At 47.0% G+C, this 20000-nt stretch overlaps 4 protein-coding genes across 4 annotated transcripts in view; 1 reads left to right on the top strand and 3 right to left on the bottom strand.

Annotated features, from left to right (window-relative positions):
• Window positions 1-123, bottom strand: part of LOC123499388 (death-associated protein kinase related-like) — a 13399-nt gene extending 13276 nt beyond the window's left edge. The window contains exon 1 of the mRNA XM_045247330.1: window positions 1-123. This exon is cut by the window's left edge and continues 665 nt beyond it. The gene's annotated coding sequence lies outside the window, so the exon portion shown is untranslated.
• A 3761-nt stretch (window positions 124-3884) lies between these two features.
• Window positions 3885-7686, top strand: LOC123499387 (F-box only protein 7-like). The gene is made up of 2 exons (XM_045247316.1): window positions 3885-4042; window positions 4538-7686. The coding sequence occupies exons 1-2, from the start codon at window positions 3918-3920 to the stop codon at window positions 5850-5852; spliced, it is 1440 nt and encodes a 479-aa protein (XP_045103251.1). The 5' UTR covers window positions 3885-3917; the 3' UTR covers window positions 5853-7686.
• A 239-nt stretch (window positions 7687-7925) lies between these two features.
• On the bottom strand, window positions 7926-12974 carry LOC123499379 (pre-mRNA-splicing factor ATP-dependent RNA helicase DHX16-like). Its single transcript, XM_045247301.1, is given in 4 exon segments — window positions 7926-9926; window positions 9929-11380; window positions 11998-12267; window positions 12953-12974. Coding segments are annotated over 3 exon segments (3090 nt in total). The 5' UTR covers window positions 12197-12267; window positions 12953-12974; the 3' UTR covers window positions 7926-8487.
• The window catches only part of LOC123499951, a 16463-nt gene continuing 8680 nt past the window's right edge, over window positions 12218-20000 (bottom strand). The window contains exons 12-14 of the mRNA XM_045248486.1: window positions 14671-14891; window positions 14415-14588; window positions 12218-12267 (exon numbers count right to left, since the gene is read on the bottom strand). Coding sequence (XP_045104421.1) covers window positions 12218-12267; window positions 14415-14588; window positions 14671-14891 — 445 coding nt within the window. The remainder of the gene's footprint in view (window positions 12268-14414; window positions 14589-14670; window positions 14892-20000) is intronic.

Raw genomic sequence — 20000 nt, 5'->3', positions numbered from 1 at the left:
CACACACGTACGCACGAACACACACACTAATTTTTCAACGGTCTTTAAATTCCTTCATTCGTTTTTTGTCATTTATCTTCTTTCTTTGTTTGTTTGTTTCTTTCTTTCTGTGAGTTTATATGTGTATGTGTTCGTGTGTTTGTATTGTCTTGTTTTGTTTTCCTTTTTTTTTTTTTTCTTTACACAAACAACTGATTTTTTTTTCAATATAATATCTTTCCTTTCTTTTATTTCTATTTCCCTTTTTATTCGTTCTTTGTCTTATCTCAATTTCCTGCCCGTGTCTTTTTTTTTATCTCTTTTCCCTTCGCCAGTCCTCCCCGCCACTACAGTTTGCCGTGGTGGTGGTGGTGGTGGTGGCAGCCGCTCACAAACCAACCTATGTCACTTCTCCATAGACACCCCTTCAGTCTTTCCTCCATAGCTAAGGAAAGAAATGGATACACAATTGAATATACACATGTACACACACATACACTTTAAAGACACGTATAGTTGTTGTTATTTTTTCTTCTTCCTTTTAGTTCAAACTTTTAAAATCCCTCAGCTATGGATACACAATTCCGAGGAAGAGTTTTGAGAGTATACCAGTTTTCAGGTTCACAGGGATCAATACACCCCTTCCTCTTCCTCCTCTTGGGACTCGAAGTGGTTGTTACAGAGTTGTGGGTAAGTTAAGTCACCACTAAGCCACAGACGCGAAAAAGTACACAAAACACCTTTCTTTCTTCAACTTTCAATATTTACTGTTCCTCGATTATTTAGGGTTTCGAACGAGTGTATATAGAGTGTTTGGGAAGTTAGGACACCACTGAGCCAAGGGTAGACACTGGGGAGAGAGAGGGATGCAAACGTGGTCTCTCTCTTTATCCCAGTCTGTCTCTGCCTCGCCAGTTTATGAAGGAAGTGTGGCTTGGCTGTACCCATGCTCTGGAAAACATGTTGTACCGCGGGCTCTCTCTCTCTCTCTCTCTCTCTCTCTCTCTCTCTCTGGAAGATGTGTGTGTTGTTTCCATGTTTTCCTTTGTCTTTTTCATTTTCTCATCCTCTTTTTATCGTATCTATTGTTGTTACTGTTGCTTTTCTCTCATTTTGTGTTCCGTTTCCATTTTCTGTTTCTTTTTTTCTTCGTTTGTGTTTTTCACTTTGTTGCTCTTGTCTTCCTTCTTGTGAGTGTGTTGTTTCGTTTCATGATGGGAAGGAATGCTGGTGCATGTCAATATTGGTGTTTGACAGGTGTTGTGTGTTGTGTGTTGCTTGAGGCTTGTACACCTCTTGAAGATGTTTATAAATGCAATCTTCACATCCAGCTTTGCACTCAGGGACACTTGAATTCCGGCAGCAGGCGAGGCAGGAATGGTTTGTTGCAGGGTCGTGTGGCGCGCTGGTGTCTTTGCCAACGCTTGTAGAACTTGCTGGCTTTGCTTCCTGTTTTGTCTTCTTTTCCCCTTGAGGAGTGGAGGGACGCAGTGGTGGAGACTCTTCCTCTGTTTCACCCTCAGCTGGACCCTCTACACTCTACAGCTTGGTTTTCTACTTTTCATGTGGCATTGTCTCGCAGATTGGAAGGAGAAAAGAAAGCTGTTTAAAGTAGACATTCAGTAGTACTCCTTTTCTCCCACTCTCTCGGGCAGAGCCGTACTCTTCTTTCTTGGTTGTTGCCAGTTCCATTCTAAAGGAGTCTCACACTCTTCCACCTTCAATGTATATTTGTGGCTACCTGGAAGTACTGTACTTGCACTACTTATCAATATTAGTAGTAATGTTATTCATAATGATAATAATAGAAGGCCAGTTAGCTTAATATGTGAGGCGTCAATGACGTCTTATCCGTCGGACGGCGCTCAGTCACAGTTTGTGGTCATGCATGGTGTGCGCGGGTAGTGGGCAGTGGCAGTGGGCACAAACAAACACAATACTCCGCCACTGTGGCGGGGATCAGCGAATGAGCGACAGCTGACTGGCCACAGTGGCTCGTGTGCCCGGCTTCTGTTCTAAACAATGGCACTGTGGAAGCCACAGCCTCCACGCACAGACGCGGGGATGTGGCGCCATAGAGTCGCTCATCTGCTGCCGCCATTATTCCCTTTCTTCCTTCCTTCATTCCTCTCTTTATCCTCCTCATCCTTGATCCTTCCTCTCAATGACTGTCTGGTCCTGCAGCTGCTGCTAAATCCACCACCATCACCATTACCATTACTACTACTGCTGCTACTACTACTACTACTACTACTACTACTACTACTGCTGCTGCTGCTGCTGCTGCTGCTGCTGCTGCTGCTGCTGCTGCTGCTGCTGCTGCTGCTGCTGCTGCTGCTGCTGCTGCTGCTGCTGCTACTGCTGCTACTGCTACTGCTGCCACCACCACCACCACCACTGCTGCTGCTACCACTGCTGCTGCTGCTGCTGCTGCTGCTGCTGCTGCTGCTACTGCTACTGTGCTGCTGCTGCTGCTACTACTACTACTACTACTGCTGCTACTACTACTACTACTACTACTACTACTACTACTACTACTATTATTACTACACAATGGTACCACTTTAATAATTGTCAGCGTCCGGTACGCACTCTCTCTCTCTCTCTCTCTCTCTCTCTCTCTCTCTCTCTCTCTCTCTCTCTCTTTCTGACTGATACTGACAATATTGAGTGAATATTCAACCCGGATCTGAGAGAGAGAGAGAGAGAGAGAGAGAGAGAGAGAGAGAGAGAGCACTTGAAGAAGTTGGTCGATGGTGGCAGAGAGAGAGAGAGAGAGAGAGAGAATTTTGTCGACATTAAAAACAGCAATTATGATAATAATAATAATAATAATAATAATAATAATAATAATAATAATAATAATAATAATAATAATCATGATAATAATAATGGTAATAATAGGAAGGAAGGAAGTAATTTTCCGACAATTATTACTCAGAATGATGAAAAAAATGCTTATTCACAATCACAATTACATATTTCACTTCCGGAGAGCCTGGGAGAGGCTGCTGGTGGTATGACTCTCTCTCTCTCTCTCTCTCTCTCTCTCTCTCATATATATATATATATATATATATATATATATATATATATATATATATATATATATATATATATATATATATATATATGTATGCCAGTCACTTCGAGGGAAAACTATGCTAAAGAGTATGGAACAGTGGTTCCCAAACTTTTCCTGAGCGAATATCACTTGAAGGTACCGTACAGTCCCTGCGTACCACCTGGTTCCAGAAAATCTCAGTTCCAGCAGCTATCAGTTTATTCACAAGTAGAACACACAAATGAACTAACAACAAGGAACACAACTCAATGTAATGCGAGGATGCATCCGTTTCTTCTCCACCAGCTGTCCGTATCAAATAAGGCAATAATATTTTTTTTCTGAGAAATTAATTAGATTTAACTAAAAATTGCATATGATCCCGAAAGTGTTCATATACCATCTGGAAGGCCTTTGCATACCACTAGTGTTATGCGTACCATAGTTTGGGACATGGTATAGAGGTTATGTAAAGTGTTATGAGAGAGCTTCAATTAAAGGATTAGACAGATTTATAGATGTGAAGGATAGCCAGATGTGCTTCATATAAGAATTGACACCTATTGGTTTGATAATTTCTCGCAGCTTCCTTTATTTTCATATGCTCCAATAAAGTAAAAGAAATCTTCACTGGTATTCTACGTAATGTTCTGCTTACTCCAACTATGCATGTCGATATTTTGAAGCCGAGATGCACAAAATACAAACTTTAACTTATACACCAGTTTCTCCTCAAAATACAATACAGAATAAACATAAATGAAAATATACTCAGGAAAACATAGAAAAAGAGATAAAAGGACATCAAAACAACCACGTCAACATTTAGAGCCGAAATTGCGTGGAACCGGAATCGCAAGATGGTGACAGAAACATGAAGGTGAAGGTTCGTCTTTCCTCAACTCGCAAGTTCATTTTGACGCTCGAGGACGAAACTCTGGGTGCTCTCAAGGCCCAGATCAGGAAGTTCGTCCTTGAAGCTTACCAGGAGGATGTCAGGTGAGGACTGTTAGGGGCGGGGACAGGAGGGAGGAGAGAAAATGTGAGTGAGGGTGTGTACGTGTGTGTGTTGAGGGAATGACTTGTGTTTTGTTTTGACGGGTTTGTATCTTGTTTGTTTGTGTTGTTGTGTTGGATTCGTTTCTTGTGTTGTGTGTTTGTTATTTTTTGTTGTATGTTTATTGGTGTGTTTGTGTAGGTACGTGTTCTTGTCATGTACGTGTTCTTGTTCTGTACGTGTTCTTGTACTTGTGCCCTTGTGGTGTCTTTGTTCATGTCATGTATGTGTTGTGCGGTGCATGTTGCTTTCATTGTTTTGATTAACAACAAAGAAGAAATGGTTAGCATACAACAGTTTCAATCAACATAAAAATAAGTAAATAAATGAATAACCAACATGACATAAACTGAACTTGAAGAAAAATGTTTGATTAGCTCAAAAAATGGCATTGATAAAAACTTGATGCACCACTGACCACCTCATTGTGTCCACAGGGAACCACTGGCCGTCAGCCTCAACGGCACTGATCCCCTGGCTGGCGGCGATGATGTCCCCCTGGCCAGCCTAGGGGTGGTGCCAGGGGACATGCTGACTGTGCTGCAGCCCCGCCCTGGCCAGCAGGCACCACCCTCAGCCACACCCCCACAAGTTCCTCCAGCCCCCAAGGAATGCTCCAAACCCAAACCAGAACAGAAGGAACCTGAGCCACCCCCAGCCACCCTATCTGCACCCACAGCCACCCCTACCCCTGTCAAATCCTGTGGGGTGACGGCAAAGGATGTGGGGGAGCAGGGGCCGAGGGAGCTGCTGATGGAGGCGGTGGACGGGACGGCCCCCCGAGCTCTAGAGGAGCTGCTGGGACAGTGTGGGCCAGTGGGGCTAAGTGGCACCCTCAATCTGGTGCTGCACCTCACCATGCTGGAGTGTGGCTTCCAGCTGGACGGAGTACCACACCCTCCCCCGGGCTGGGCAGAGACTGTGGCAGTGTTCCCGTACCGCAGCACGGCACACCCCGCCTTCCGCTGTAAACTGGTGCTGATGGACGTAGGTTGGAACAAGCAGGTGATGGCCAGCTTCCCGGAGCAGGATGGGGAGGTGAAGCACAGCCTGGCCATGGCTGACCACCTCAGGGGTCCTGCCAGTGGCCATGTGGTGGCCAAGGACCTGGTGAAAGTTGCACAGCTGTCCCAGCAGCTGCGTGATGCTGTGCTGCTACCACTGCAGGTGGCAGCTCACCAGGCCCTGGGGGTACCAGCTCCCTGGCACCTGGCCGGCCTGCCTCAGGAGCTGGTGCTGGCTGTGGCTGCCATGCTGGACTATCGGAGTGTGGTAGCGCTGGCCAGCACCTGTCGCCGTCTACAGGCTGTGCTGGCTGATGACCGGCTGTGGCGCAGCCTGTACCGCAGGGACTTCCCTGGTCAGAAGGAGGGAGCCACCCCAGTGGGGGCCAACTGGCAGACCAAGTACAGACAGGCTGAGCTGAACCGCAGGGAGCGAAAGCGTGTGTTGGATGAAGGACACTTTGTGGTGCCTGGCGTGTACCCAAACAGCCCCTTCCTGCCCTCTGTACCTGGCCACCCCAATCCTTTCAACCCACGTCCCAACCCCTTCCTGGACCCCGATAGCCCTTACTTCCAGGGGGAGGTTCCCCACGTGCCAGGGGTGTACCCAGACATGCCTGACCCCCTGGGACCTCTGGGACCTGGAGGACCTCTGGGGCCACTGCACCCAGGCCATCCTCGCCAGCCGCCCTTCATACCAGGCCGCCCCAGGAATCCCAGGGGGCCCAGGTTTGATTTCTTCATGTGAGGGGACAGCCAACCACCAGCAGGCATGCAAGGGCTGTGTGGTGTGGCAGTGCTGCATGGGGAGTGTGTACTGAAGCTACAGTGGTGTGTGCATGCTGCTGTGTGTCAGGCACCCACACAGATGACACAGAGCAAGGTGGTGGCAGAGATGTGGTCCGGGAGATACCTTGCAGCAATGGAGACAGCCAGACTAGCCACTGGTCCCTCGCCCCAGCAAGCTTATGAACCAGGAGTGGGGAGTCTGGCCATCCGTGACGCAGCACACACCAACACATGCACCGACAGCTGCTGCAACACATCAACAGCTGCTGGTGCTGCCTGTGTTGTGGTGTGCCCTGCAGGAGACATTATAGGGAGATTTAAGTGTCTTCATATTTACTGCAAAGCTTCCCCTGCTAACTTGTATAGCCTTGAGTGTCACAGCTTTGATTTCCATCCCACCAACACAACACACAGCACAGGGCAGAAGCATCAATGTTGTGGAAAGGGTGCAGATTACCCAGTACTCACCCACTCTTCCTTTCCCTCCATCACTCACCACACAGAAATGAGACTGAAGTAATGTTTTTAATACATATTCAATTTATAGTTTCCCTTTGACAATTTTGTAAGTTTATGAAGGATTCCCTGGTAACTTGGTGAAGGTTTGAGTGTGATGGCTTTCACTTCTCTGTTCCCAGCACTTCATTAGGCAATCAGCTGTCTTGTGAGTGAGTGTGCCTTGGGAGTGTGAAATGCCATACTTTATTTACTGTCTTATGTTTGTATAATCCCAAATGTGTGTGTGTGTGTGTATTTGTGTTTTTATATATGAAAGGACGACTGGTGAAGGGCAACAAAAATATAAAGAAAAAAGGCCCACTCAGTCGCCAGTTTCTTTACAGAGCCGATAGAATTAGCCAAAGGACAGGGACAAATGTCTTGAAACCTTCCTCTTGAATGAAGTCAGTCATAGGAAGTTGGAAATATAGACATGGGTAGGGAGCTCCAGAGTTTAAGTGTGTGTGTGTGTGTGTGATTTTGTCAGCAGGGAGACACTTGTAGGGCTGATAATGATAAAAAATAGCATGTAAAGGGGAATGATTCATTACAACTCTATTTACAATGGTTTATTATATAGTCTCATTTACACAACACACATAAAGGTTCCACTGCGCATCATAGAAAAATTATAGTTGTTTCCTGTCTTCATCTATTTCACACACACACACACACACACTCAAATCATATAAATAATTGTGCCATTTTTTACCCTCTTCATCCACCCAACACACACACACACACATTTTCAGTCCAAATGTACCTTAAATAATAACCTTTCTTTCATTCTTTTGCCGACTTGTTGCTTATTTAGTTAACTTTCAAAACCAGTTCGTTAATTTTTCAACTTTTATTTCACCGACTTGTTCCTCTCTCTCTCTCTCTCTCTCTCTCTCTCTCTCTCTCTCTCTCTCTCTCTCTCTCTCTCTCTCTCTCTCTCTCTCACAATGGAACCAAGGTGTAATTTGTTCTTCCCTTACTGTGCCACTCCATTATATAAACCGTGTGGCAATTATCCTGGTTGTCACACGCCCATATTCAGAAATGCCTTCCCCTCTCACTACGACAATTTTGCAAGGCCACAGAGAACATAAGCCAGGTTTTCAAGAGTTTCTCCTCTTAATAAACTAGATGTATTGCCACTCTATCACCAGAATCATAGACATACACTTAGAATCATGAGTATCTTCAATTGGAGTCTTTGGAAAGCAGTGATGGTGAGAGAGCAGAGCATTCCAGAATATGGGGGATACTCTGCAGGGTTTATACAATACTAATAAAGAAAGAGAAGTTGTCGTTTTCTTTACTTTTCCTTATGTGGTTTTTTTTTTCTTTTTCTGTAATAACAGTTTTTACATTTCCTTTTTTTTTCTCATTCTATTTCTTTCTTATTTTCTTTTCCTCAGTTTTATTCTTTCTTCTCTTTCTTTTCTTTATTTTTTTTTTTCTGAATTTTATGCTGTTAATTTATTTTCTTTACTTTTCCTTACTTTTATTCTATTTTTTACTTTATTTTCTTTCCACTATGGTATTCTTTTGTCTCCTGTTTGTTTTGTTTCTTTATCTCACTGTGAATTTGTGCTTTTCTGTGTCTTCTATTCATCCTATTTCTTTTTCTTCTCTGTTGTGAATTTGGTATTTACTTGCATGGTTTTCCTTGTTTATATTTTCATCTACTGTAAACTGGCTCTTTATATTTCTACATCTAGTTTTCTTTCAGTCTTGGTCAATTGACTTCTCTTTTTCCACATCTAATTTTTCTTCATTCTTGGTCATCTCTTTTTTTACCCTTTTTCTTTCTCTTCCTCCTCCTCCTCCTCCATTTGTTACTAGAAACTGGGTCTTCTTTTTTTCCACATCTAGTTTTCTTTCACTCTTGGTCAGCTCTTCTTTGCCGTTCCTCCTCCTCCTGTTCTTCATACATTACAGTAGACTGGCTCTCTTCCTCCATGTCTTGTTTTCTTCATCATCCTTTAGAATCACAATGTGCCTTGATAAGACCCTGTTTGGCCTTGTCCTTCCTCCTCCTCCTTTCCTGCAGTAAATGGTCAGGTTTTCCCTCCCAAGCTGTGTTTCCTGGTCAGAGTGTTGCCACACTATGATACAGGGTCAGCATATTCTTTGGTGAGCTCCTCCTTGGCCTTGCCCTTCACTTTAGGCATCTTTTTGGAAGTATTGTCCTGCACCTCATTGTCGCGGTAGTAGTGCGGCGCCACCTCCAGCAGCCACTTGCCGTCAATCACCACCACGTTCCTCATGTACTCCTTGGTGGTGAGGACCAGCTCGTGGTACACCACCCACCGCGGCAGGTCCTCACACAGGCAGGACTGCGGGTGCATCATGACGGTCTGGCCTTTTTTGGCTGTCTTGTACATGCCACCCTTGCTGAAGCGCGCCACGTGGTAGAAGTAACCAGCGGTGATGGCCTTTCTGATGGCCATGGAGTCGGCTGGGTTGGTGGAGAGCTGTATCTCGACGCGTTCCATGAGACCGGCCAGCTGGTCCCGGATGTCCCTGGCACGCTTCATGGAGCGGTACTGCACGAACACCTCATAGCACCACTGGGAGGAGTACTCTGTGCCTGCCCACTCATTGTACACGTTCATCAGGGTGAGGTGGTCCCCATCCGGGTGGAAGAAGTTCTTGCGGGCTGTGTCAGCGTGGATGGCCTTGTCTTTGGGCCGGTAGAAGATGGCGCCGTTGACGGACAGCATGGCGGCCAAAGTGAGCACCTCCTCCACCACGCCAAACTCCCCAGCAGCCAGTATCATGCGGCCCATCATGGGGTCCACTGGTAGCTCGGCCATCTTGCGGCCGGTCAGGGTGAGCTCCCCCTTGTGGTTGAGTGCCTTGAGGGCGTACAGCTGTTCCATGGCCAGGATGAGTGTCTCAGCCGGCGGTGGGTCCAGGTAGTCAAAGTTGATGAGGTCCCCAATGCCGAGTGACTTGAGCTGCAGCACAACGTTGCCCAGGTTGACGCGCTGGATCTCAGGCACAGTGTTCTCCTCCATCTCGTTCTCAAAGGCCCACTTGGTGTACAGGCGGAAGCACTTGCCCGGTCCCACCCGGCCTGCTCGGCCCGCCCGCTGGTTGGCAGAGGCACGGGAGATGGGCACCACCACCAGGGACTCCATGCCACTGCGGGCGTTGAAGTAGTTCTGCTTGGCATAGCCCGGGTCGATGACGTACACGATGCCGTCGATGGTGAGGGAGGTCTCGGCGATGTTTGTGGCCAGCACCACCTTTCTGGCACCCGGCGGTGTGGCCTCAAAGATCTTGGCCTGCATCTCTGAGGGCAGGTTGGCGTAGATGGGCAGCACGATGAGCTCCCTGATCTTGCTGCCCAAAGCCTTGACACGCTCCGTTAGGATCTCCTGGCACGCCTCGATCTCCTCCTGGCCGGTGAGGAACACCAGCACATCCCCGAGCCGCTGTGTGATGTGGATCTGCAGCACCGTCACCGCCGCCGCCTCGATGTAGTTTGCCTCAGGGCTGCGGGTGTAGTAGATGTGCACTGGGTAGCGGCGGCCGGGATGCGGAACACCGGCGCCTCATCGAAGAAGTCTGAAAATTTTTCCGAGTCAAGTGTGGCGCTAGACACGAGCAACTTGAGGTCCGGCCTGAAGCGCGCCACATCCTTGAGCAGGCCGAACAGGATGTCAGTGTGCAGCGTGCGCTCGTGTGCCTCGTCCACAATGATGACGCTGTAGCCTTCCAGACTCGGGTCCACCAGGAACTCCCTCATCAGCATACCATCCGTCATATACTTGATGCGCGTCCGCTCGCTGGTGCAGTCCTCAAACCTGATGCTGTAGCCCACCTCATTGCCCAGCTTCTTGCCCATCTCCTGTGCCACACGGGATGCCACGCTCATGGCCGCCACACGCCGCGGCTGTGTGCACCCAACCTTCTTGCCGTCATCACAGTAGCCGGCCTCGTACAGGTACTGCGGGATCTGTGTGGTCTTGCCGGAGCCGGTCTCTCCCTCCACGATGAGCACCTGGTGGTCCCGGATGGCGGCCAACAGTGAGTCACGGAACGGAAACACAGGCAGGCTGCGTCTCACCTCCTGAATGCTCATCTTGGAGTTGTCTGGAGCCTTCATCACATCCTCCTCCTCCTCCTCTTCCTCCTCCTCCTCCTCCTCATCATCATCTGAGGATGAGCTGGATTCGGAGTCCTCTTCCTTCTTCTTCTTTTTCTTCTTGGTCTTTTTGCGTGTTCCCTTGAGTGGCAGGGACTTGATGAACTCTATCTCATCCTCCAGCACCAGGTTGTACTCCTTGTCATGGTGGTGCTGGGCCTTGTCCCGTGCCCCAAAGGAAAGTGACGTCCCACGCATCTGGTCCTCCTCCCACTTGCGCTGTTCATAGCCGCGCTTCTTCTCCCTCTCATCCACCTCCACATAGGAGTCGTCCACGCTGGCACCCTCCTCCGGCATGACGTAGCGCTGCACGTTCTCAGCATCCCGCACCTTCTCGTAGTCCTTGGCCAGCTGCAGCACCGTGCGCCGGTGCTCTCGCTCCCGGCGCTCCTTCTCTGAGAGGTCCTTGTCCTCAAACAGGTACTCCTCATCCTGAATGTCTGCCTCCAGCTCTCTGATCTTGTCGTCCTTTCGCTTCACCAGATACTTCCGCCGTGACTCCACCCGCAGCTTGGGCAGGGCCTTGGTCCGGTCCTCCTTCTCCAGTTGCAGGCGCCGCGCTGCTTCCTCAAATGCCTTCTGATCAACCTTCTCTGCCACGTTCTTGGTCCGTGACTCGTCTCGCTCCCGCAGCCGCTTGGCGTACTCGTCCCGCTCCGTCAGGTCCATCATGCGCTGTTGCTCCTCCGTCAGCTCCTTCACTCTCCCCGGCTGGCTCAGCAGCTGTGGGCCCTCCCCTTCAGAGTCTGAGCTGTCCTCTGCCTTGCGCTTCCTCTGTCCAGCCCGCCCTGCCTCTCTCCTCTGTGATGTGCCACCTCTGCCACTGCTGCTGCTGCTGCCGACATCTGCAAGAAACATTACCATTACTTGTCTGTCTCAGCACACCACTACTAAGTTCATCAATCTTGTCTCTACTGTTGTTATATTGTTTTGGTGTCTTCTCAATCCTCTTCCTCTTCTCACAGGCACACAACTGACTCATGAAAGGTTATTGTGTTAGTGGTTCAGTGTATGGTGAGAGTACACAAAATCAGCAACACTCAAAATGCACACAGATCAGATCAGATCAGATGGTTTATTGACTACAAGAGTAAATTATCATTACACAACCATTATATAGATTACAAGTTAATTAATAAAAAGAAAACTATTACATGACATTGCAGTCCAAAATATAAAGAATTTCAAACGATAAAATCAAAACAAAAGAACAAAGAAAACTAAAACACACACACGGAGACACACAGACAAGATGTGTGAGGGACAGTAAGAAGCACAGCGTTCCCTTCCGCTGTACTGACATGTGGAATGCTTTGGGAAGTGACACAGTGAACGTTAGGACCATCTCCAGGTTTACAGAAGTACTTGACAAGAAGGGATATGGAGATGGGACCCCACAAGTGTAGCTAATTTTCCCATATATCACATCTAGGTAAACACACACACACACACACACACTCACCATTAACACGCCTGTACAGCTCCTCAACAAACGCCTCAATCTTCCCGTCAACAGGCACCTCCTCCCTCAGCTCATCCAGCACCTGGGCGGGGAGGCGGCGGGACAGCTCAATGAGGTACTCAGCCAGCGTGGCGTCGCTCATCCCCATCACTCGGTGCAACTGCTGACCCACCCAGGACTTCAGCGCTGTGTCACCCATCCTGCTACGGCCTTGGCTCACTCAGGGGTCACACAGAGGGGTCACACAGGGCAGGTCAAGCCAGCGGAGGTCTGTGGTGAGTTGAATTTGATTAGTTGAAGTCTTTTATGTTTTTTTATTACTATTATCATTTATTATCTTTTATTCATCTACTTATCTATTCAGACTTATTCATTTATATATTATTCTTATTATATCATTATTTTTCTATTTGGAATAACATGGATTTGTGGTGAGATGAAAATTTAACCCCTTCACTAATAGACAAATGTTCCTTTTAAAGTTTCTAACTTTCAAGACACTTTTTCTGATGTTTTTGTATTAATTCTGCACTCTAAACATAAACAAAGGACTGAACTAAACTTTTCTGTTCTCTGGCTAAGTTTTATTTGTGTCGTGTATTGAACTTCCTCCCAGATTGCAAATACTGTGAACTTTATAACAACTACTACTAAACTAACCTAACTACTACTACTACTACTACCAAAAACTAAGCCTACTATTACTACTATAACAACAACAACAACTACTACTACTACTACTACTACAAACCAAACTTAGCCTATTACTACTACTATAACAACAACTACGACTACTACAAACCAAACTTAGCATACTACTACTACTACCACCACCACCACAACACCAACAACAACAACTACTACTACTACTACCACCACCTCTCTCTACTCGAATCCTCACCACCACCACCACCACCACCAAAACAACCAAACCACCACCAACAATAACCCTCACCTGAAACCAAGTATATAATTTCTCTCCCTTCCTTTCTCTCACCTTCGCAAACGTTCCTCCCTCTCCAAACGTTCCTGAAGAGGCCCAATGTGGAGAAATTAAACGTTTTCTCCACACCTCTCCGTTTTCGTTCCTTTCGTCTTGTAAACAAAGCGTCCGGACTGTGGCTTCGGCTTGGACTTACAGGAGGAGGAGGAGGTGGTGTTGGTGGTGGAGGATAGGATGGGGAATGGGGATGAAGGAGGAGGAGGAAGAGGAGGATGGCTGGGAGGAGGGTATGGGAAAGGAAGAGGAGGATGGGGAAAGAAAAGGTGGGTTGGGAAGAAGAAGAAAAAGAAGGAGGAGGAGGGGGGTGTTGGTGGTGGTGGTGATGGATGGAGAAGGAGGAGGAGGTGATAGTGAAGGATGAAGAAGAAGAGAATGGGGAAGGAAGAGGAGGAGGAGGAGGAGGAGGAGATAATAATACATAATACAATGAGGTAAACTGCAAGAGGGTGTGCTGTCAGGCCTTCACGTGGCAGTCCGTATATGAACAAAGCTACTTAATTCCATCCATCATCCCCATCCATACATTGATCTAATCTTTTAAAGCTCCCTGTTCACTCACCACTAACATGATTACTGAGAAACATTTCCTTCCCATTTCTTCCCTAAACCTGAATTTCTCAAGCTTGAACATATTATTTCTGGTTCTATCCCCGCTACTGATCCTAAAAACCTTGCTCATGTTTTGTTATAATCACTATACCACTTAAATATTTCTATCAGGTCCCCTCTTAACCTACGTCTCTCTAAGGAATGCAAATTTAGTATCTTCAATCTCACTTCATAGGGAATATCTCTCATCCTCTGTATCTTTGTAGTCATTCTCCTTTGCACTGATTCTAATAGACCTATCTCCTTACTATAATGTGGGGACCAAAACCGCACACCATAATCCAGATACCGTCTGGCCAGCGACAAATATGACTAATATTACTTCAGGATTACTGCGACATCTGCTTTTAACACTCCTAAACATTAATAGAGAATTATATTCCACGCTGTGCGTGTGTGTGAATTGCGTTAAAGTGATATATAGGTATAAGTATGCAAATAAGCGTATAGTATATGTATACTTAAGTGTATGCTGCATGTGTGCTCCTGTTTGTGTGTACGTATTATCTCTGTGTATGTGTATGTATATACAGGTATAATAAGTAGTATTTACAATTATGACAATGTATATAAACTGTGTGTGTGTGTGTGTGTGTGTGTGTGTGTGTGTGTGTGTGTGTGTGTGTGTGTGTGTGTGTGTGTGTGCGACTCTCCAGACACCAGGGACAGCAGCAGCTGTGATGCAGGAATTCAGACTTTTGGTCCCACCAAGGATTTTTATTACATTTCGGAATCTGTTCTGAACTTGAACTGTAAAGATGATGATTTATGGCGAGCAGTTCGTGTAGGGGAGTGTGATCCTGACCGCCTGCCACAAGAGCCTGGTGCAGACCAGGGAGGCGGCAGCCAAGAGGCCGCACGTGGCTCTGGAGGACCCCGAGGAGGACTTTCCTTCGGTGGAGGACGAGAGGCCCATCCTGCTCCAACGGGTCCGTGCAGGAAGTGACGGTCACCCCTGCTGCCGGTAACGGAGGTCGCCCTGTGGCAGGAGCGTCACCCTGTTGGGTGTGCTGGTGCCCTACGCGCAGGGCGCAGGGCGCCTCACTAGAGTGGATCAGTACCTGGAGCGATCCATGGCGCTGATTCGCCGCGCCCATCGCTGAGTGACGACAGAGACGCCGAGCCTGGGAGCCCAGGAGCCTGGAGACTTGGAGCATATGAGCCTTGGCCTTGGAACTCAGGAGCCTTTATTGGAGCCTTGAGCCCAGGAGTCTTGGAAGCATGGTGTCCAGGTGCCTTGGAGCCCAGAGCGTGGTGCCTCAGAGCCTTGGTGCTTAGGAACCTGAAGTGGAACCTTAGAACTCAGGAGCCTTGGCAACTGTCAATCAGCCTTGGAGACTTAGTGCCATGGAGACTTGGTGCTTTAACTGGATCATCAGAACCTTGGTGCCTTAACTGGAGCCTTGGTGCATTGGATCATCAGAGCCTTGGTGCCTTAACTGGAGCCTTGGTGAATTGGATTAACAGCCTTGGTGCCTTAACTGGAGCCTTGGTGAATTGGATTAACAGAGCCTTGGTGCCTTAACTGGAGCCTTGGTGAACTGGATTAACAGAGCCTTGGTGCCTTAACTGGAGCCTTGGTGAATTGGATTAACAGCCTTGGTGCCTTAACTGGAGCCTTGGTGAACTGGATTAACAGCCTTGGTGCCTTAACTGGAGCCTTGGTGCATTGGATCATCAGAACCTTGGTGCCTTAACTGGAGCCTTGGTGAACTGGATTAACAGCCTTGGTGCCTTAACTGGAGCCTTGGTGAACTGGATTAACAGAGCCTTGGTGCCTTAACTGGAGCCTTGGTGAACTGGATTAACAGCCTTGGTGCCTTAACTGGAGCCTTGGTGCATTGGATTAACAGCCTTGGTGCCTTAACTGGAGCCTTGGTGAACTGGATTAACAAAGCCTTGGTGCCTTAACTGGAGCCTTGGTGCATTGGATCATCAGAGCCTTGGTGCCTTAACTGGAGCCTTGGTGAACTGGATTAACAGCCTTGGTGCCTTAACTGGAGCCTTGGTGCATTGGATCATCAGCCTTGGTGCCTTAACTGGAGCCTTGGTGAACTGGATTAACAGCCTTGGTGCCTTAACTGGAGCCTTGGTGAATTGGATTAACAGCCTTGGTGCCTTAACTGGAGCCTTGGTGAATTGGATTAACAGCCTTGGTGCCTTAACTGGAGCCTTGGTGAACTGGATTAACAACCTTGGTGCCTTAACTGGAGCCTTGGTGAATTGGATTAACAGCCTTGGTGCCTTAACTGGAGCCTTGGTGCATTGGATCATCAGAGCCTTGGTGCCTTAACTGGAGCCTTGGTGAACTGGATTAACAGCCTTGGTGCCTTAACTGGAGCCTTGGTGCATTGGATCATCAGAACCTTGGTGCCTTAACTGGAGCCTTGGTGAACTGGATTAACAGCCTTGGTGCCTTAACTGGAGCCTTGGTGAACTGGATTAACAGAGCCTTGGTGCCTTAACTGGAGCCTTGGTGAACTGGATTAACAACCTTGGTGCCTTAACTGGAGCCTTGGTGAACTGGATTAACAACCTTGGTGCCTTAACTGGAGCCTTGGTGAATTGGATTAACAGCCTTGGTGCCTTAACTGGAGCCTTGGTGAACTGGATTAACAACCTTGGTGCCTTAACTGGAGCCTTGGTGAACTGGATTAACAACCTTGGTGCCTTAACTGGAGCCTTGGTGAACTGGATTAACAGCCTTGGTGCCTTAACTGGAGCCTTGGTGAATTGGATCATCAGAACCTTGGTGCCTTAACTGGAGCCTTGGTGAACTGGATTAACAGCCTTGGTGCCTTAACTGGAGCCTTGGTGAATTGGATTAACAGCCTTGGTGCCTTAACTGGAGCCTTGGTGCATTGGATCATCAGAACCTTGGTGCCTTAACTGGAGCCTTGGTGAACTGGATTAACAGCCTTGGTGCCTTAACTGGAGCCTTGGTGAACTGGATTAACAACCTTGGTGCCTTAACTGGAGCCTTGGTGAATTGGATTAACAGCCTTGGTGCCTTAACTGGAGCCTTGGTGAACTGGATTAACAACCTTGGTGCCTTAACTGGAGCCTTGGTGAACTGGATTAACAGCCTTGGTGCCTTAACTGGAGCCTTGGTGAATTGGATTAACAGCCTTGGTGCCTTAACTGGAGCCTTGGTGAACTGGATTAACAACCTTGGTGCCTTAACTGGAGCCTTGGTGAACTGGATTAACAACCTTGGTGCCTTAACTGGAGCCTTGGTGCATTGGATTAACAGCCTTGGTGCCTTAACTGGAGCCTTGGTGAACTGGATTAACAACCTTGGTGCCTTAACTGGAGCCTTGGTGAACTGGATTAACAGCCTTGGTGCCTTAACTGGAGCCTTGGTGAACTGGATTAACAACCTTGGTGCCTTAACTGGAGCCTTGGTGAACTGGATTAACAACCTTGGTGCCTTAACTGGAGCCTTGGTGATTGGATTAACAGCCTTGGTGCCTTAACTGGAGCCTTGGTGAACTGGATTAACAACCTTGGTGCCTTAACTGGAGCCTTGGTGAATTGGATTAACAGCCTTGGTGCCTTAACTGGAGCCTTGGTGAACTGGATTAACAGCCTTGGTGCCTTAACTGGAGCCTTGGTGCATTGGATCATCAGCCTTGGTGCCTTAACTGGAGCCTTGGTGAACTGGATTAACAGCCTTGGTGCCTTAACTGGAGCCTTGGTGAATTGGATTAACAGCCTTGGTGCCTTAACTGGAGCCTTGGTGAACTGGATTAACAGCCTTGGTGCCTTAACTGGAGCCTTGGTGAATTGGATTAACAGCCTTGGTGCCTTAACTGGAGCCTTGGTGAACTGGATTAACAACCTTGGTGCCTTAACTGGAGCCTTGGTGAATTGGATTAACAGCCTTGGTGCCTTAACTGGAGCCTTGGTGCATTGGATCATCAGAACCTTGGTGCCTTAACTGGAGCCTTGGTGAATTGGATTAACAGCCTTGGTGCCTTAACTGGAGCCTTGGTGATTGGATCATCAGAACCTTGGTGCCTTAACTGGAGCCTTGGTGAACTGGATTAACAGCCTTGGTGCCTTAACTGGAGCCTTGGTGCATTGGATCATCAGAACCTTGGTGCCTTAACTGGAGCCTTGGTGAACTGGATTAACAGCCTTGGTGCCTTAACTGGAGCCTTGGTGAACTGGATTAACAGCCTTGGTGCCTTAACTGGAGCCTTGGTGAACATTGGATTATCAGAGCCTTGGTGCATTGGAGCCTTGGTGCTCCTGAGCTCTCTACTCTAGAATTCTTTTGTTTTCTCAAATTTCTCTCGATTTTCTTATGCTTTTAGTTTTCAATATTCCTAGATGCAGCTCCTTATTTTATTGTTTTCTTTTTTCTTCATTCGTCAATGGTAATATATCCACGTTATCTCTCGTCCCTCGCTGCTGTCTTTATTTATTGCAGTTTTACCTTCTTACATGCAATGATTACAAGTATACAGATTAGCTAAACACTGCTTTGAAATCATGGCAGTCTATAGGACAACTGTTACTGTGGCCCGGCGTGTATCGTGATGATGCTGCGCCGCCTGCATGGTACTACGGAACTGCCTGCCTACTTCTCTTTCTCAAACTCCTTATGTACTCTGGAACTCCCTGCCTACTTCTGTATCTACAACTCTCTATGTATTCTGGAACTCCCTGCCTACTTCTGTATCTACAACTCTATGTATTCTGGAACTCCCTGCCTACTTCTGTATCTACAACTCTCTATGTATTCTGGAACTCCCTGCCTACTTCTGTATCTACAACTCTCTATGTATTCTGGAACTCCCTGCCTACTTCTGTATCTACAACTCTCTATGTATTCTGGAACTCTCTGCCTACTTCTGTATCTACAACTCTCTATGTATTCTGGAACTCCCTGCCTGCTTCTGTATCTATAACACCATTTGGCTTGGCTTCATTTAACCTCTTCAGTAGTGGGATGCATTTTTACCTTGAGTTTACCAAGAATTTTGGGTGTGATAAGACGGTTTTATTGACATTAGGAAACGTCTATGGAGGTCAGAAGATTAATGGCCAGAATCTTTACTATTCTAATCCCTACACAAGTTCCTGAAGCTGTATAGAATCACCAGATAGTAACTAGAATGAATATGAAAATGTGTCCTGGTACTGAAAGGAATAAGAGGGAGGCTTTAAGACATCTATCCCTCTCTTTTGGTCAACTCCCCCGGGGCTGCAAGGGGGCTGGCAACTAAGAGAGCCCTTCTTTTTTTAATGTTGTTGCTCTTGACCACCTTTCCCCTATAAGAAAAAAAGGAGAAGTAGAAAAAAAAAGTGTCTGTCAGCCTCGTCTCCTTCACAACTCAAAGTCTTTACAGTCAAGGCCAAATGAACACACGGGAGATAGCCTAGCGTGGGGTGCGTGCAAGGCGGGAGATGGACGCGGGAAGTGATGCGGTGCGCTGTGGTGAGTGAGTGAGGAATGCCGCTCTTCCTCCTCCTCGTGTTAATATTGGACATTTTCTCCCTTTCAAAGTGTCTGTCAGCCTCGTCTCCTTCACAACTCAAAGCCTTTACAGTCAAGGCCAAATATATAAATTGTTCCTGTTTTTTTTGTATTTATTTTTTTACGATAACAATAAAATGTTCAGATATTTCGCAGCGTCAGTGTGGCGTTAATGCATCATGAGTTCCGAAAGGCAAAACAAGGCAGCCATTATTAATAAACGGGGAATGTAGGTAGTGGGCGACTTACTTAAGAGGGCTTTCCTTTTTTATTTTGTTGCTGTTGACCACCTCTCCCTATATATATAAAAAAAAAAAAAAAGAAGAAAAAAAAAATGAACACACGGGAGATAGCCTAGCGTGGGGTGCGTGCAAGGCGGGAGATGGACGCGGGAAGTGATGCGGTGCGCTGTGGCGGGTGAGTGAGAGGAATGCCGCTCTTCCTCCTCCTCGTGTTAATATTGGACATTTTCTCCCTTTCAAAGTGTCTGTCAGCCTCGTCTCCTTCACAACTCAAAGCCTTTACAATCAAGGCCAAATATATAAATTGTTCCTGTTATTATTATTATTTTTTTTTTTAACGATAATAAAATGTTCAGATATTTCGCAGCGTCAGTGTGGCGTTAATGCATCATGAATTCCGAAAGGCAAAACAAGGCAGCCATTATATATAACCGGGGAATGTAAGTAGTGGGTGACGTACTTACATGGCCTTTATTATTTAACACGTATAGCAAATATCAGAGAGAGAAACTTCACACTTCAGGAAACTTTTTTTTTTACATATATGAGAAAAAAGCTGACCAAAAAGGCAAAAAAAAAAAAAAATAAAAATAAATAAATAAAATAAAATAAGATACACCCTTTTAACTGCCAGTCTCCTTGCAAGTTGGAAAGAGTTAGCCAG

Source organism: Portunus trituberculatus, chromosome 8 (genome assembly GCF_017591435.1).
Source record: "Portunus trituberculatus isolate SZX2019 chromosome 8, ASM1759143v1, whole genome shotgun sequence".
Taxonomy (NCBI): Eukaryota; Metazoa; Arthropoda; class Malacostraca; order Decapoda; family Portunidae; genus Portunus; species Portunus trituberculatus.
The sequence above is the reverse complement of the archived record's forward strand: the minus strand, read 5'-3'. Positions and strand labels throughout refer to the sequence as shown.

What these genes read in the sequence shown, in the direction of transcription:
- LOC123499387 (XM_045247316.1), top strand. Translation starts at nt 3,918, where the DNA reads ATGAAGGTGAAGGTTCGTCTTTCCTCAACTCGCAAGTTCATTTTGACG. An exon ending in GCTTACCAGGAGGATGTCAG is followed by an intron (nt 4,043 to 4,537) that starts GTGAGGACTGTT and finishes TTGTGTCCACAG; the next exon opens with GGAACCACTGGCCGTCAGCC.